This window comes from Aulonocara stuartgranti, assembly GCF_965226115.1.
Source record: "Aulonocara stuartgranti genome assembly, chromosome: 2".
Lineage (NCBI taxonomy): Eukaryota > Metazoa > Chordata > Actinopteri > Cichliformes > Cichlidae > Aulonocara > Aulonocara stuartgranti.
Genome location: NC_138940.1, coordinates 2,788,940 through 2,804,948, shown reverse-complemented (window position 1 = coordinate 2,804,948; position 16,009 = coordinate 2,788,940). Strand labels below are relative to the sequence as shown.

General features: G+C 40.8%; 3 protein-coding genes across 4 annotated transcripts in view; 1 reads left to right on the top strand and 2 right to left on the bottom strand.

The window, feature by feature from the left end:
* The window catches only part of LOC309717930 (alpha-1,3-mannosyl-glycoprotein 4-beta-N-acetylglucosaminyltransferase B), a 37,895-nt gene extending 31,316 nt beyond the window's left edge, over positions 1-6,579 (top strand). The window contains exons 13-15 of the mRNA XM_082552859.1: positions 1,574-1,640; positions 2,432-2,544; positions 6,223-6,579. Coding sequence (XP_082408985.1) covers positions 1,574-1,640; positions 2,432-2,544; positions 6,223-6,240 — 198 coding nt within the window. The 3' untranslated portion in view covers positions 6,241-6,579. The remainder of the gene's footprint in view (positions 1-1,573; positions 1,641-2,431; positions 2,545-6,222) is intronic.
* A 1,610-nt stretch (positions 6,580-8,189) lies between these two features.
* Positions 8,190-12,627, bottom strand: LOC309718096 (short coiled-coil protein B). 2 transcript variants are annotated; one of them, XM_082553101.1, is made up of 4 exons: positions 12,093-12,627; positions 11,447-11,515; positions 11,285-11,365; positions 8,190-10,419 (listed from the first exon to the last, which is right to left on the bottom strand). In XM_082553101.1, the coding sequence occupies exons 2-4, from the start codon at positions 11,460-11,462 to the stop codon at positions 10,277-10,279; spliced, it is 240 nt and encodes a 79-aa protein (XP_082409227.1). In that variant the 5' UTR covers positions 11,463-11,515; positions 12,093-12,627; the 3' UTR covers positions 8,190-10,276. The 2 variants fall into 2 exon arrangements, with proteins under 2 accessions (XP_082409227.1, XP_082409226.1); XM_082553100.1 differs by lacking the exon at positions 12,093-12,627 and adding an exon at positions 11,701-12,085.
* A 107-nt stretch (positions 12,628-12,734) lies between these two features.
* mgst2 (microsomal glutathione S-transferase 2) lies at positions 12,735-14,202 on the bottom strand. The gene is made up of 4 exons (XM_082553078.1): positions 14,047-14,202; positions 13,469-13,568; positions 13,016-13,168; positions 12,735-12,898 (listed from the first exon to the last, which is right to left on the bottom strand). Exons 1-4 carry the CDS (start codon positions 14,105-14,107, stop codon positions 12,796-12,798), a joined length of 417 nt encoding a protein of 138 aa, XP_082409204.1. The 5' UTR covers positions 14,108-14,202; the 3' UTR covers positions 12,735-12,795.
* Between the last annotated feature and the right edge of the window lie 1,807 nt (positions 14,203-16,009).

Here is a 16,009-nt window from a genome sequence, read left to right as displayed (position 1 = left end):
AGAGCTGTCGGGAATATGTCGCGCAAACCTCAGCTTAAAACTGACTAAAACTCTGCAGAAGACTGCCTGCGCGTCCTCAGTCTTCTTGTGGTGACGTCTTCTTGGCACACCTTCAGTTTGGAAACGGTACTAGTGCTTGTACTGAGTTTACACTTTCAAATGATGACATATAATCGCATGATTTCTCCCCTTATATTACTCGTTGACTCTGACTACATGTCCTGATAGGACTTCATAAAAACCTGTAAAAATGCCAAAGCAGTAAGGTAACCAAAAAGACAACACGTGTGGTCGTTACGTAAATTTACAAGTTCGTAATTGTTCCATAAACATGGGCAGCATTACCAGTGTTGGGCAAGTTGCTTTGAAAAAGTAATTAAATATAGTTACTAGTTAATTCTTCAAAAAAGTAACTGAGTTAGTGAGTTAGAAGATTCTAAAAGTAATTAATTACTTGAAAAGTAACTATTGCGTTACTTTTTAAAAAAAAAAAAAAAGTTTAGCCCTCTGGGCTCCAGGGTATAATTGGCCATTTTTAACCACTTTTCTTCCTCACGTGTCTGAATTTACAGTTATGTTTTCATTTTGACAAACTGTAGTAACACAATTGATCTACAATCAGACAAAAAATATAACTTTCTACTCGGATTTTATATTTTTTACTGTAACAACCACAAACATGTTTATTGAATCATATTTCATAACTTTAAATTTCATGTGCACAAGTTTTGCAAACAACAAAGATATTTGCAGCCATTTACCTTTTACCCTTTTTAAAAAAATAAAATAAACTATTTACAGAACAATCAGCTGTTCTTCAATAAGATGCCACACAAGTTATTTGTGCCACTGCAAATATTTCTGTCCACTATAAAGGAAACATCACAGCCTGACACCTGCAGGTCTGACAGCAGCAGGTGTGTCACTGCTGTTTCTACCTGGAGACAGCAGTCGCCTCATTGTTCTGACACACAACACAAAACTATCCACAACACTACACACTAACTACACAAGACAACACATGAACTACACACTCCAAACACGCTAAACGTCACATCTCAAAACTCTCTCTCTCTCTCTTCCTAAACAACCAAACATCATGTTGCCATGTCATTTCTGATTGGTCGACATGGTGCATTTTTCCACCAACACGAACGGGCTGTTTTTTGTTTAGTTTTTTATGTTTTGCTCATAAGCAGAGAGCGCTCGCTGCGCTGTCTTTAGACGTTAAACGTGACGAAACTATCCAGGAAAAAACACGCGTACATATTTTTTTATCATGACTCTGGTTTTACTGGCCCATCAACACAATTTAAAACCTGGTATATATCACATTGTTGCTTTGTCATCTTGAAGTGGTCATGTGATTGACCACGACTCTGAGGTCTGAGGTCTGTTGTTCGTCTGTGGCACAGTTTTTAAAATATAATCATCCATGTTTGCTTCTGTGGGGAATACGTTACCCGCTGTCTCTGGAATACCACAGCTCCTGCTGATCATGCTGAACTCCAAATGATAGGCAAATGTCAGTGTTGTGCCTTTTACACCTGAGATACTTGTTTTCTTCTTTTAGGTGCTGGCAAGACACAAAGTGGCCATTCCTCATTACAGGGAGTCGGGCAATGGCTTCATCATTGTTGGTAAGTGCATAAACCAAAGGAAGGGGCTCCCAGCGTCTCAAAAACACTCATTTATCGTACATTTAGCAGCAATCACACATTATTCATCAACCATCTCTGTTAACCCTCTCAGGCTCAAATTAAGTTTTAGTTGCTAATGCACAACCAAGTCCTGCAGTGGTACTTCTGAGTAAAAAAACCTCATAAAATATGTATGTGGGGGAATCAGGTTGTTAGTTTTTAACTGTTGTAAATCTGCAACGCCTGCCTGGAGAGGGTTGAAACTAATGAAGAAGGAAAAGCATGCCAACAGGTTCCTATTAAACGCTGTATGGATGAAGTAGCTACTTATTATTCTAAAAGGGAAATATTATTGTACATTTAGCCGCTGCTCAGGTTGCTCTACCTGTTGTACCAGCAGCTGGTGCTTTGAACCTCTGCTGTGATGCCTGAGTGAAGCTTCCCTGTTATAAAGCGGCAGGTAATTGGCCAGTAGTTTGATGGTGTCACAGCCTTGTAGGGATCCTTCATAATCAGGACTGTTCTGCCTCTGTTAGCCAGTCCCTTTGTGGTGTTCTTGTTCTGGGAGAGTACTTCACCAAAGCTCTGAGCAGCTGTTCTTAGTTTGTTCTTATTGCCATTAAACGTGTTCACAGCACTAAGTATTTCGCATGTTTGAAAAATCTTTTGCATTATATGAGAAAAGGAAGTTACTCTGTTACCTGTGCTTTTTATAGACACCCCCCCCCCCCCCCACACACACACACACACACACACACACACACAACCAACCTACTGCTGTGTGTTTCCAGGTGAATTTGTGAATGGATTAGCTGAAGGAAAGATTGAAGCAGCACTGCAGCCGGTCTCTGCACTGCGCCTGGTGGTCCACTCCGACTCCGATGTCTGGGCTCTGCTGAGTGAGGTCTGACCCAAATACTTGTGTTAAGTGTGTTTTTATGCACTTAAAAACAATCTCGTGTAAGAAAATAAATAAATAAAAACAGTAAAAAAAAAGAAATGCACAAAACTAAAAGCAAGCAGCCATCAAACAAACAGTTCTTCCCTGTTCTTATGTCACATGATGTAATTTGATGTTATGAAACGTATGTGATCAAAGTATCTTGTTGGATTTCTGTCATTCAAGTTGCTGATTCTTAAGATGAACCTTTAAAACGGACTCAGTACCACTGTGGTCAGCTCACAGTAGTGCTAGTAGGCCACATGCTCTGGATGCAGCAGTTTCTCCCATCAGTATCCCAGCCACTTCACATACGGCTGCACCCCCACTCCCACAGAGTGCACTGAAGATCATCAGGAAACAGGAGTTGTGGCAACTAGTACAAGAAAAGAGTCAATGTTGTGGTTTCATATGGGCTCAAAATGTGGTCATAAATATTTTGTACTTGTAAAAAAGATTTGTGTGTGCGTAAAAAAGATTTGTGTGTGGACTTAGAAAAAAAACCCTGCAAGTTACAAGTACGAATTTTGACCCTATTTTTCTTCCTTTCATCTGATTGGTCAATGTCATGTCAATCACAAATGTAACAATCCAATCAGAGAACAGATGGGTTTGGCTGTCAGAGGGGCGCTTTTTTGAACTGCAGGTCCTTGAAGGGTAATACAGTTTGAAGCTGGAGGATCTCTATATAAATATCCGATAGCAGCTAGGTCCCCTAACTTTCAGCAGCTGTTGAAAGGATAAAGTTGTGGTATATCAGTGGTTAGAAATACCATCATTACTTTAGGATTAGTTTAACACAACGTCAGGGCTGACCCGGGACCATTGCTGTGAGTCACAGTGCGCAGCATAAAAGTCCTTTCACATCGGACGCAGGATGTGCTGCTAATGCTAACTGCTAACTAAAAGCAAAGGATCCAGAATTTGTTGCTGGCTGCTGGGCTCTGTGGGTTTTTGCAGCAGCTCTACCTGTACTAGATGCACCTGCTCCTTGTCTTTTCTATCTCTGACTTTATGTCCTCTACAAGTAGGGTTGCCAACTTCCTGAAAAATAAATAAGGGACACCTCGTGGCCAGGGCCAGGCGACCCAGTTGTCTTCACCCTTCCCAGTGTGGTGAATTTTCTAGCTCTTTTTTTTAACCCTTTGACTTGAAGTTGATTTAAGTAGATATGTTCTACTTAAATCCTATTCTATTCTTTGTGATATGAACACATGTGAAACAAATGATCATTTAGCCATTTATTTTTAGCTCACAATGACAACATTAACACAGTAAAACAGGTCTCTTTCTTAAACAGAAGCCTGTCCTGCTTAACTTTTGAGAATATAAGTAAATCTTTCTTTAAAAGAACTCTGTCCTGCTTAACTTAAAATAATAGAAAACAATAGAAAGAAAAACATTCTTGTAACAGTGCACATTTAGTGCATTTAGTACAATTGGCTTCAGTTGAGGTATTATTTCAGCTTTTCTAATGCTAATCAGCTGCTCCTGTTTGTAAACCCGCTTGTTCCCATGATTATGCATCATAACTCATCATCATTATTCATCTATGTATTACTTTTATGTATTAGTCATCTATTTGTTGTAATCATCTATCCTTGCAGTTGTTTATTACACAAAATAAATTATATTATCACACTTCTGGCCACATAGCGCTGATATTCACTGCACATGCCCATATTAACTTTTTCCAGCCAGGTGTTTTCCTTTTCCCATTCTTCCCTTTCTCTGAGGGGAACAAACATTGCTGCTCTAACGCTGGGCTCACACTGTGCGGTTTTAGGCCCATTTTGAGCCGATTTTTGAGTCGTGCGACCGTTTTGGTGATCGGACCGTTTTTTGGCCTTCGTCGTGCGTCGTGTAGTATACGTGGGGTAACGAGAAGTGATTAACACCTCACGACCAGCTCCCGATCATCAATCGCTCGTGAGCCGCTCACACTGCTCACGCGCAAACACGTAAACGTCGGTGAAAAAGACGGAGCAGCACGGCTGTGCAGCGTGTGATCTGGACACAAGCGATGGAGGCACAACTTGTAGAACTTTTCAAAGCTCATCCGAGCCTTTTCGATGTGGCCTCACAAAATGATCACGACCACAACAACCGTGAAAATAGTTGGATTTACACTGCTGCTCAATCACAGCTGCCTGATCATGTTTTTCATTAGCAATTTAGCAAAGTTGATGGTGGTGGTGTGTCTGTGTGAGTGAAAGACAGAGAGGGAGAGCGAGCGACAGATTTTCTGTTATAACCTTCATGTTATGGAGGCACAGTGTGAGCACTCAGGTCGCATCAGAGCATCGGGCCGTATAGTGTGAGACCTGCATCGTGACCTACCAACTTCTAACCCCTGCGAGTCAATCCTGCAGTTTGAGCAGGAGCTGAATAACGTGACTGAAAAAAAAATCGCACAGTGTCTGCCCAGCTTTATGCTGGGCAGACACTGTGCGATAAGTGTGCTGTCAGCTCATTGGTCACAAAGCAGGAGAGGGGCTGGGAATTATGTTTTCAAACAAAGTGTTAATTCCATTAAAAGTTATAGACTACTTTTGAGTCTCACTGTATTACGGGACAAAGTGCGTCCCTTATTAGCTCAATACGGGACGTGTACTTTTGTTTCTAAATACGGGACGATTCCGTATTTTAAGGGACGGTTGGCAACCCTATCTACAAGAGTTTCTGTTTTTTTTGCTGGTTCTTCAAATGTTCAATAAAAACATGTATGCTAATTCATAACGAAGAAAGCTTTGTAATGAAGACTGTCATTTCCAAAACACTGCCCGCCCCCACCCCGCAGCGCTGTTGAAAAGGCTGTGGAAGTCCCTGTATTAAACACGTAGACCTGTGACACAAAAATCACCAAACTCGGACGACCACAGACTGTTTTCCTTCGTGGTGATGAAGGAAAACGCTGGGTTGGCATGTAAAAGGGCATTTATTCCCTTCAAAGACCTGCAGTTCAAAAAAGCGCCCCTCGACAGCCAAACCCATCTGTTCTCTGATTGGATTGTTTAATTTGTGATTGACATGACATTGACCAATCAGCTTAAAGGAAGAAAAATAGGGGTCAAAATTCGTACTTGTAACTTGCAGGGTTTTTTTGGCTAAGTCCACACACAAATCTTTTTTACAAGTACAAAATATTTCTGACCACATTTTGAGCCCATAGTTTCAGACTACTTTCAGTTCCTGTTAAATCAAACAGGAATATTCATTAAAAACAGATCAGGTAGAAAACCAGGCTTGTTGTACAACCGGTCTGACCTCTAACTCTCTTCCTATGAAGTATGAGGTCAGATTGGAAAGAACAGAAATAATAGAGAAAAAAAAATTATGACGAAACGCCCTTATTGAGCTCCGCTGTTACTTTCACAACTGGGCTTGTGGTGGCATGCAGACGTTCAATCACACAGCAGCTAGTCTGACTGAAGTTATTCTGAGGTGCACCAAGTTGTTTCAACATATACCTCATGCATGCGTGCAGGTTTCCCTGCAATAACTCGGTCTGTGAAAATCTACAAAGCTCAGTTTTTCTTTGTGTTACTTGTTAACCTAAACAATAAGCCAGGAAGAGGTAGGTGGTGGCGTCAGTGGATGCTGTGTGTGGTTAACACTTTTCTTTTTCTTTCTGTCTGTCAGATACTCATTAAAGTTTGAAGACCACAGACAAGAAGGAAACTCTCACTCAGGCTGATTAGTGCGCCACCTGCTGCACAAAGACTTTGTCTACATGGACGTCCAATAAAAGGCTTACATGTGCCTAAACTGCCTGTTATGTGAATAATCCTTATTCACATAACAGGCAGTTTATGTGAATAAATTTGGACACTTCCATCCATCCTGGATGGAAGTGTCCAAATTGGCCACAGTGGTGGCTCATATTAGCTGCTTAAATTCACTCCACCCAAACGTTTCACTGATGTAACACCAGAGCTATTCACTGAGTAAATTACTGCACTATTCTATTTTTGTTACAAATAAAGAATATCAAGTTGTCTTGTAAGGATTTCATTTCAGCTCATTTTACATGAAAAAAACGCAAAACAGGTTCTTCAAAGTCCAAAGAATCCCCTGCAGCGACAGCACTCTTTAGTTTGATGCTCAAAGATGTCAAGTTTCATCTCATCATGCATCTGATACAGGCCATTCCTATAGGCTGTCCAAGTATGGTGACACTCTATATTTTACTTGACGCAAGCAAAATCCAGCATTAAAGCATGCAGAGGATTCTGATGTAGTGTTTGTATCCACAGTCTGATGCTATATGGATGCACAGAAGGTAGCAGCTGCATCAGTTCCCTGAGAGCTAGACACACACTGTAGTTTCTTCTGACTCAATGATACTAATGCACTGCTGATATAAATATAACCGAGCAAAATATTTTGAAATTCACATCTGCAAAAATTTAATATTGCATTTTTTTTGTTCTTGAGCAGCAGGTCTCCAGGCTTTCTTTGGATAGAATAGAATAGAATAGAATAGAATAGAATTCAACTTTATTGTCATTGCACATGCACAGGTACAGGGCAACGAAATGCAGTTTGCATCCATCCAGAAGTGCTTTAGTGATATAGATATATTACAATATATATTAGCAATAATATAGATATGTGAGTATATTACAGAAATGGGTCTATTATGGTATGTTATAATGTACACGGTATGAAGTATGTTGTGAATAGTGGCGTTTGATACTGGTCACTTTCACTCTAGTCCTTTAACTGACCATCCATCCATCCATCTTCATCCGCTTTGTCCGGGGCCGGGTCGCGGGGGCAGCAGCCTAAGCAACTTTTAACTGACCACTTCCAGAGAAATCTTTTGTTTGTTAAGCCACTTAGCATAAATCTATGAACCATTCAAGCATGAGAAAGGCACCAAACTCGAGATGATCCAGTGTTGTTTAGACCAGCGGTCCCCGACCTTTTTTGCGCCATGGACCGGTTTAATGTCAGACAACATTTTCACGGACCAGCCTTTAAGCTGTCGCAGATAAACACAACAAAATAAAATGATACGACCAAGACAAAATCTGTGGTATCTTGTAAATATAATAATAAATGCAAATTCACTGTAATTGTGTAACTTTATTAGTCCTTTATTTTATTAGTCCTCCTGAAATGCGCCAACAACACTGAGAGTAGCATCCTCCTCTCTGCCCCTTAATGCTCTCTGGTCGCTATGGTAACGTGTAAATATTTCTTTCAAAATAAGACACATAGTCACAAAGCAAATATAAGGCACATGAAAATATATCGAAAAGTTATAACACACAGGAAAAGACCCAGGGAATCAAAGTTAACCATAAAAACAACTCAACTCTTACAATGCAGATGTAACACTGTAGCAAAGATACTATTTTAAATTGCATCTTTGTCATCATTTGTACATATTCTTCTTCTTCTTCTCGTTATTATATAGTTGAATATACCAAAATAGTTTCTTTCCTTTTTTTAGTTTGACCACCTTTCTGTGTTCTTATTCATACACCAGCTGTTAAATGCATAATGGATGGTATCAGGTCCTGGTGAGCACCTTTAGTTGACTCCGTGAGCGGCAAATAAAACAAAGAGATTGTTAGCTCAAGAAATATCACTTAGAAACGTCATGAAAAGATCGTAGCTTTATTTAACCAAGACTTGCCAAGTCAAACTGGCAATCGAACAAAATGTAAACAGTATACAGCATGGTTAAAGAGAAGTTCATCAATCAGCGCACACAGGCTCAAATCAAAATGACACATCATGGTTTTAGCTGTGAACTCAAACAGTGCCACTAGTGTTGTTTAATCCCAACCCAAGCAGCAAGAAAGAGGAAGTGACATCACGCTGAAATGACAAAGACCAGGGGTTTGGAACTAAAGTAGCCATTCAAAGATCCACTGGAGCTGTAGCAATGGCAGCAACACTGACTCAGAATTAAAACAAGGTGTGTCAATCCCATCTTAGATCAAGCCAAGCTCCTCACTAACAAGTATCGAGAGCAGAAGACAGAATTTAATGTAAACACTTCAACATCTGTGGTGTGGAAGTTTTCTTTTTGTGTGTCAGGCCTGTGTGCAGCGCTCAGGAGCAGTAACGTCACCGGTATTTTCAAAGCATCATCTGAACTGTGACAATTGTAATCCAGTGTCAGTTCTTCGGTGATGCCTTCCTGTGTATCAGAAGATCTGCAGGAGGTGTAACACTAACCACACTGACTGGAAGCTAATCTATTATTCTTGTTTCTGCTGATTTACATCTGTGAGCACCGAATACATGAAAACACCGAGACTTTTGTCACACTCACAGAATAGCCATATAAAAGCAAACCATTATTTATTTAATGACTCCAAAACGTACATGCAGTACAGCTCACAAGACTGCTGCCCCTCGGCAGGCTTCCTAAAGGTGGAAACCTAACCACGAGTTCAGCTTGTTTGCTGATACACAAAAGGCCAGTGTAAGATTGCACTTTTGTCTTTGCTTTGTATGTGTGCAAAATGCCAAAAAACAAAGTCTGAATATACGAACATGGCACAAAAGCTGAGCTCTTACGTCTTCTGAAACTCAAAGCACTCACCGTCGCTTAAACAGGAAGCCCGTCTTACACACTGATTGGGTCTGGTTTCTTTGTTTACATCAACACATTACACAACAGGATTCTAGAAAGTCTAGTTCCAGGTATCTCACCGGTTTCCTGTTTGTGTGCCACGAGTTTGCAAACATAACTGAACTGACTAACTGTGATGTCCACAGAGTTGGTGTTACAGTTAACCAGGTGACAGCTGCTTGAATCGTATCTCATCATTTAGATATTCCAGAAGAACAAATGGGATTGACAGTGTCGTGTAGAAGTGTTCCTCCAACTTCCTGAGGTCTTTTACATATTTGTCACACTTACATGTTTCAGATCAAACAAACGTTCATATTAGACAAAGATAACCGGAGCAAATATAAAATGTAGTTTTTAAATGACTATTAATTATTTAAGGGAAATAAACGATACAAACCCACCTTTCTGTCCCTACTTATGGTTATTACCCCCAAAGACCAAATAACTGGTTGTGCAACAACTGCTGTCAATTATTTGTGTTAAGTGGCAACGAGTGTCTCACATCACTCAATCGGATCAAGTCGGGATTACTTTTCCCACATAGGTTGGTTTGCACAGCTTTAACATGTGTAACAACCATTTAAAAACTGCATTTTACTCATTTCAAAGTCTAACTTTTGATGATCTGTAACAAATATGTAAAGAAAATAAGAAATTAGGAAAGTGCTAAACACCTCACAGAACTGTACTTTATGAAATAGGACTCATTATGTGGGAAAAACAGCAAAGCATGTTTTCCTTCTGTAGACTTGCACAGATTTCAGGCACTCAGATATCAGAAGAGGATTCAGGCCAGCTGTCCTTCCTGACAAGTGTGTGTCAGCTCGTGAGTTAGGTTTAATATTAATGTGCAGCTCTGGATCAGGTCTCCCTTTCTTCTTTTTCTTCTGGACATTCTCTTTTAATGAATGCAACACTGGCCACTGCAGCCACATTACGAAAACAACAAATTCCCTTATTTGCACATGTTAGAGACAGAAACGGGTTTCAGGTTTCAGCAGTATTAAAGGGTCCGTGAGTCCAGTCCTCTGGTACGGTCTGGGCTCTGTTAGGGACGGTGGAGGGGTGGATTTAGGTCAGGCCTCTCTGAAGGTCTCCTTACTTTCGTTTGCTCTTGGTGTCAGTGGTCTGAAAGACACTGGAAGCCGACATGAGATTCTCAATGTACTGACCCAGGACCTGGTTCTCCGACTTCAGCTTCAGGTTCTCTTCCTTTACAGCATCGACTCGGGCAGACAGGTCTGAACACATCAACAAAAACATCAGTCAACCATACAGGAATGTGGAAACTACAAGGGTGGTAAACATATTCATTACAGTTTAAAACATCATCATTATCCAAGAATCCATTAAAAAAACATTTAAAGCTCATTCATAGTTCAGCAAACACTGTTATGTTAGGTGCACCTATTCTGTGTTTCCTTCATTTCTGTCACACCTCCTGATCTTTCCACTCTCCAAACACAAAATAAATGTGTGTGTCTGTTCACACAACACATCTCAGTGCTGCACGTGCAACAGGGAAATTATATTTAACCATAATAAGAAGCTTTGTATTGATTCAGAAAGTAAGGCAATCGCTGAGGCCACCATCGACCACTGACTTGGCGTGAAACACCAAGGACTTTGTCCACGCTGCAGAGACTGTAGGGTTGTGTTGAAGTCACCTTTCCCCACTGATGTTCAAACACTGTGCAACCAGAACTCTCAGAATGAGTTTCTACTATCAGCCAGACGGTGCAGAGTTCAACGGGCCAAACTAAGCTGGTTTAAAAATGAGGCTAAACAGCTCAAATCCACTCTGAGTGATGCAGTGTTGCTGTGTGTTATCAATCTGTGAACATTCTGCTGGCACAGATACATTTATGAGTAACATTCACATAGAGAAATCAACATTCTGATGCTTCCCACCAAAAGCCCATCTACAGTGCGTAAAGTTAGGGGCAACTTTTAAAAATGTAAATGCACAATTTCATCTACAAATCCCAGCGTGACATGAAGCTGCAACACGAGTCTAAGCCACCCCACAAGAAACCTTACAGTTTATATTTAAAGAATTCATTTTCCATTTTAGCAGGTAACAGCTGTGAGGCTGCACGTGCCTACCCTCTAAAGTGTGCTGAAGCTCCAACACCTGGTTGATGAGCCTGGTCTTCTCTTCCAGCTCAGCCTGGTTCTCCATGTCACCTGCAGCAGGCGAACGGAGCCGTCAGGCGCAGGAAAGAGTGAACATGCACACTGTGGAGGGGTGTGTGTGTGTTGTCTCACCATCCTCTGAGCTCATGGTGAAGTACTCGTCTTCCTTTTTGGAATGCAGGGCTGCGACTCTCGGGGACACTGCAGGAACATTTGACAGTTAAATATCTGTAAGTTAGCTTATCCACTGTTTGTAGCAAAAGCTACGCATGCTTGAAAACGACCGTACAGCTTTTCACACGTATGTTACACAACGTGATGAAATGCTGTTTACCAAAACTGCTCTGGGCAGCTGCCTCAGCTGTCACTTGGCAGTAAACGCTTACATTTTGTTGTCATGCGGTGCACACAATTCTTTTTAATCATCACTTTTGCCACACCTATAATAATAACAACACATTTTAACAAGAGTTTATTATTCTCAGCACACCAGTGCAGCGCCGTGACTAAGAGACAGTGCCTACAACAGCGTTAATAATGCTAACAGCTAAACCCTATGACCGCTTGTTTGTCTGGTATCGGACCCTTCTAAAGGTCACGTGAACCACGGGTATTTTTAAAACTGATCAAAGAGACCAGCTGGCCAAAGTAAACCACACCGTGCTAACAGTGTGGTGCTAACTAGCTGCTCCTATGCTAATAACCGTTAGCCGGAGGCTATTTAAAATTAGCTGCCACACGCAGTTAGGTATAAGCCGTAAAATGAAAGGACCCATACCCAGCGACGTGGAAAAACAAACGTTGCAGCGCTAAATATCGATAGGAAAATTAAAGACTAGCGTAATTCAGCACAGCTTGAATGTTCTCGGCAGTGCTAGAATTCATTGGCTATTATCAGGCACTTGCACCTCACAGCCGCCAGGGGGCGCCGTACACCCCGCTGGGACAAACAACAGAACGACATCATAGTTCATCTTTCCCCCTTTTTTCCACTGTTTGCAGTTATTTTATTGTACCACAGTTCTTGCCGGAAACAACACTTAAGGTGTTGCACACTTGAAGGTAAATCGCTTAAAGCCACTCCTTTTTTGAAGTTGGAAAATGCTGTTTTAGATAAGCTATGCAGGCCATGGTCACACAGTTAAATCTAACAGATATTTATGCTATTATATGTCTTTGTTCCAAGATTATATTAATGAATAAAAACCAAGCTAAAAGTATAGAGAAAGAAAATAGTTAACTCGAAAAGTAAAACTGAAAAGTTAATCGTAAATACACACATAGTATAATAATAAGGAAACATACAGCACTGAATCGAACACTGAAACTAATTTAGAAACAACAACAACTGAACATGTAAACCTAGTCTAAACTATAAAGAACTGAAAATATAAACATTGGAAAATAATTTTATAAAAACTTCTACCAAATACAAATAACTTTATTTGTTGGTTTGCACAGTTTGATGACATTTTTCAAAGTTAGATAAGAAAGTATTTGTATAGTATTCCACGCAGCACTCCAATCGAACCCAGCAGAGACAGAATGCCGAGGACAACCAAATTCAGAATAAAGCCAGGTAACCTGCAAACCAGAAAGTACTCAGTCAGCGTGCTGTAATAGGTCAAACATCAGATACTTTAAAGTCAGCGCTGCCACCATGTGCTTTTAAGTATTTGATATTTTAGTATCATGAAAGACCTTTTCTTGGGGGACGTGATATATCCACTGAAATACATCTGTCGAGCGACCATGTACACTAGCCCTCCTGCAGCTGCAATCACCTCACTGAAGAAGGTACCACAGGTCCACATCGACACCAGGAAGAGAGGGTAGAACTCCACACAGTTCTGACTGAGAACAAACACAGGTAATGTTAGGACATCCTTGGAGCTCCACCTTGTCCCTACTCTGACTGCAGATCAGCTCCCTCCGCCACACTGCTGCTCACTGATTGTCAGCTCTCTTCTTAACCTAGCTTCAGAAACTCCTTTGAATAACTTCATGGTGTGGTACCAGTAAACTGTTTCTCCATTCCTCAGGCATTCTCTCCCATATCACTCTGTAATCAGACTACTACTTTAAAGTAGTCTGTTTAAACTAGTTTTACCCTTCAGTTCATTTGACTATAGCATTACAATCAGGTCTTCTTACTGTGCACGGAATGTCCTCTCAAATTCTGGAGGTCCAGTGACAACAGGAGGTACGATGTTGTAAGCCATCCTGGATCTTCCTACCCGCCGAGCCAGGTAGCCTGAGAGGAGACAGTGACAGAGGTTTCTTTACATATTTCTTCATATAATTCTCAGATTTAGCCATTCTTATATTTGCTTATGTTATTGTACTTTGCACACCTCTGTTGCTTGTGAAGCTCGCACACAAGAATTTCACTCACATGTGCTGTACCAGTGTACCTGCATATGTGATGTGACAATAAAAGTGATTTGATTTGATAAATGCACACATTTAAAATAATAAGGATGTTGTTTGCATTTAGAATGTATGTGCTTTTCTGTGTGGGAAACCATGTTCAAGCTGCTGACAAGAGGAAATCCGCATCCTAGATGTGATCTGATGATCACTAAATGAGTGGAGTGCTAAGTGTAAAACTTGCCTAGTCTTGCTGTTGCACAGTACCTACACAGGAGTGGGAAACCACACCCACATTATTATTAAGTTGGGACAATACCTTGACATGCACAACATCCATTAAGCTGCTGTGTTTTACTTACCCATGTGCAGAACTGACAGCAGGGACACTGCAGCCAACAAAAGAGGGGAGTCCGCTTCCATCAGACTGTTGGGAAAAAACAGCCGTCCTCACAGTTTGCTCCTAAACACAAAGTCAGCTTTACATAACAAATAGGAGGTACTTCCTGGGGCAAAGGGACTTTAGCACATCCCACAAGTTGTGCAAGTAAGAAAGTCCCGTGACTCTTATGCAGCTAAAGATCTGCCATGAGTGGGCAGAACTCTCTATGAACTCTATCACTAACACTCCACAAGAAAAACCTGGCTAAAACTTTAATACCTGCTGTTAGTTTATCATCAGCATATCATACAGTTATATATGCACATGTATAAATGCATGCACAGAACTGAACAATTAAAGTGTGATGGTCCTTAATTAATTACAGTGGCTCGAGCTTCATTTATCATGCCACTGTATACCACGCACTGTTATCAGTGTGAGTTTATTCTGCAGGCCTGCTACTGTAGGGGGGGCATTTCTTAGAGCATAGTCCAGGGGTCGGCAACCTGCGGCTCCACGTGGTTTGAAAAAATATATATAAGTATTTAACTGAAGTGTATTTTATTCGTGTTAGTTCTTTTTTAACTTCTAGTTGTAAATTGGAAGATTCTCGTGGTCTTCAAATATCAAAATAAAATCATATGTTATTATCATCGCTCAAAATAAGCGTCACACTCGCATAAACCATATCAGCCGAAATGCCCTGCATTTATGGAGAGTGTCAACCCCAGGCAGGCCAAGTATGGAGCTTCGGATCCACATACGTATGTGAGCAGCTGTTCTCCACCATGAACTACGGTAAAAACAAACAGCGCTCACGCCTCACAGATGGCAGCTTACAGTCCTGCGTAAAGACGAAGTGACTTCGTACAGCCCCGATTTGCAGACGCTGTGCGCCATGGCAGACCCAGCGATGTTTGCATGTACATGCTTTTTTTCTTTATTGAACATTTTTACACATTGTTGCTGTAGCCACACAGTCGACACAACAGCAGAGAGAGCACAGACTTTAAGCCGGGGGGGCTTGATTGCGGATGCCGCTCAGGTGCGTCCGCCTCCCCTGTAGCGTGCAGACCACGCCCCGCCACACACGTCAACCACTTAAAATAAATATTTATACAGATATTTTGCAAATATTTCTTTTTCTTTCTTTTTTTAGCAGTTGAGTGAATTTTTCCAATTACTTTTAAAATTCAGCTCAACGCTACAGTTTTTGTTTGGTATATGAATAATTTAAGATCAGCTTTTTAATTCATTTAAAAGAGACCTTCAACTGTCTTTCCTTTGTGTTATATTTTTTAAGAGTTCAAAATGTGTTCATTCCATGAATAAAATTTATTTTTCTCTGTAGCAGTTCATTGATTTCATAAGTCAAAGTCAACTTTATTGTCAATTCTGCCACATGTACAGGACATACAGAGAATAGAAACTACGTTACTCTCAATCCCTAGATAAAATAGCAAATGAACATTTAAATATAAGAGTGATTAAAAAATGCAGGTAAAATAATTAAAAAGTAAAAATTTAAATAAATACAATACAATTTTACATATAACAAGAAAGCTATACAATATACAATATAATGGGTAAATGACATTGAGTGTAAACCAGGCAGAGTAGTGCAAGTAGGCAAATAGTGCAAATGGAGATTTAGTAATGTACGGTAAGAGATAGTGTAACAACAGAGTCTTATGAGGTAATGGCAGTCCAATGCTCCACAAAGTGACTGGTAACTGGTGCAGGCCAGTGAGTGAGTCAGAGAGTGTGTGTGTGTGACAGAGTTCAGTGAGACCGTGGAGGAGAGAGGGGAGAGGGGGCAGAATCGGGAGGGAGTTAAGCTTCCTGACAGCCTGATGGATGAAGCTGTCCTTCAGCCTGCTGGTCCTGGCCTGGAGACTCCGCAGTCTCCTCCCTGACGGCAGCAGCTTGAAGAAGCTTTGCAT

Excerpts from the sequence above, each read along its gene's own strand:
- LOC309718096 (XM_082553100.1), bottom strand. The coding sequence starts at position 11,740 with ATGATTAAAAAGAATTGTGTGCACCGCATGACAACAAAAT. Across the intron at positions 11,366-11,446 it reads CACCATGAGCTCAGAGGATG|GTGACATGGAGAACCAGGCT; the intron begins GTGAGACAACAC and ends CGCCTGCTGCAG. Across the intron at positions 10,420-11,284 it reads GCTTCAGCACACTTTAGAGG|ACCTGTCTGCCCGAGTCGAT; the intron begins GTAGGCACGTGC and ends TGATGTGTTCAG.
- mgst2 (XM_082553078.1), bottom strand. The coding sequence starts at position 14,107 with ATGGAAGCGGACTCCCCTCTTTTGTTGGCTGCAGTGTCCCTGCTGTCA. Across the intron at positions 13,569-14,046 it reads GCTGTCAGTTCTGCACATGG|GCTACCTGGCTCGGCGGGTA; the intron begins GTAAGTAAAACA and ends GTCTCCTCTCAG. Across the intron at positions 13,169-13,468 it reads GAGAGGACATTCCGTGCACA|TCAGAACTGTGTGGAGTTCT; the intron begins GTAAGAAGACCT and ends GTTTGTTCTCAG.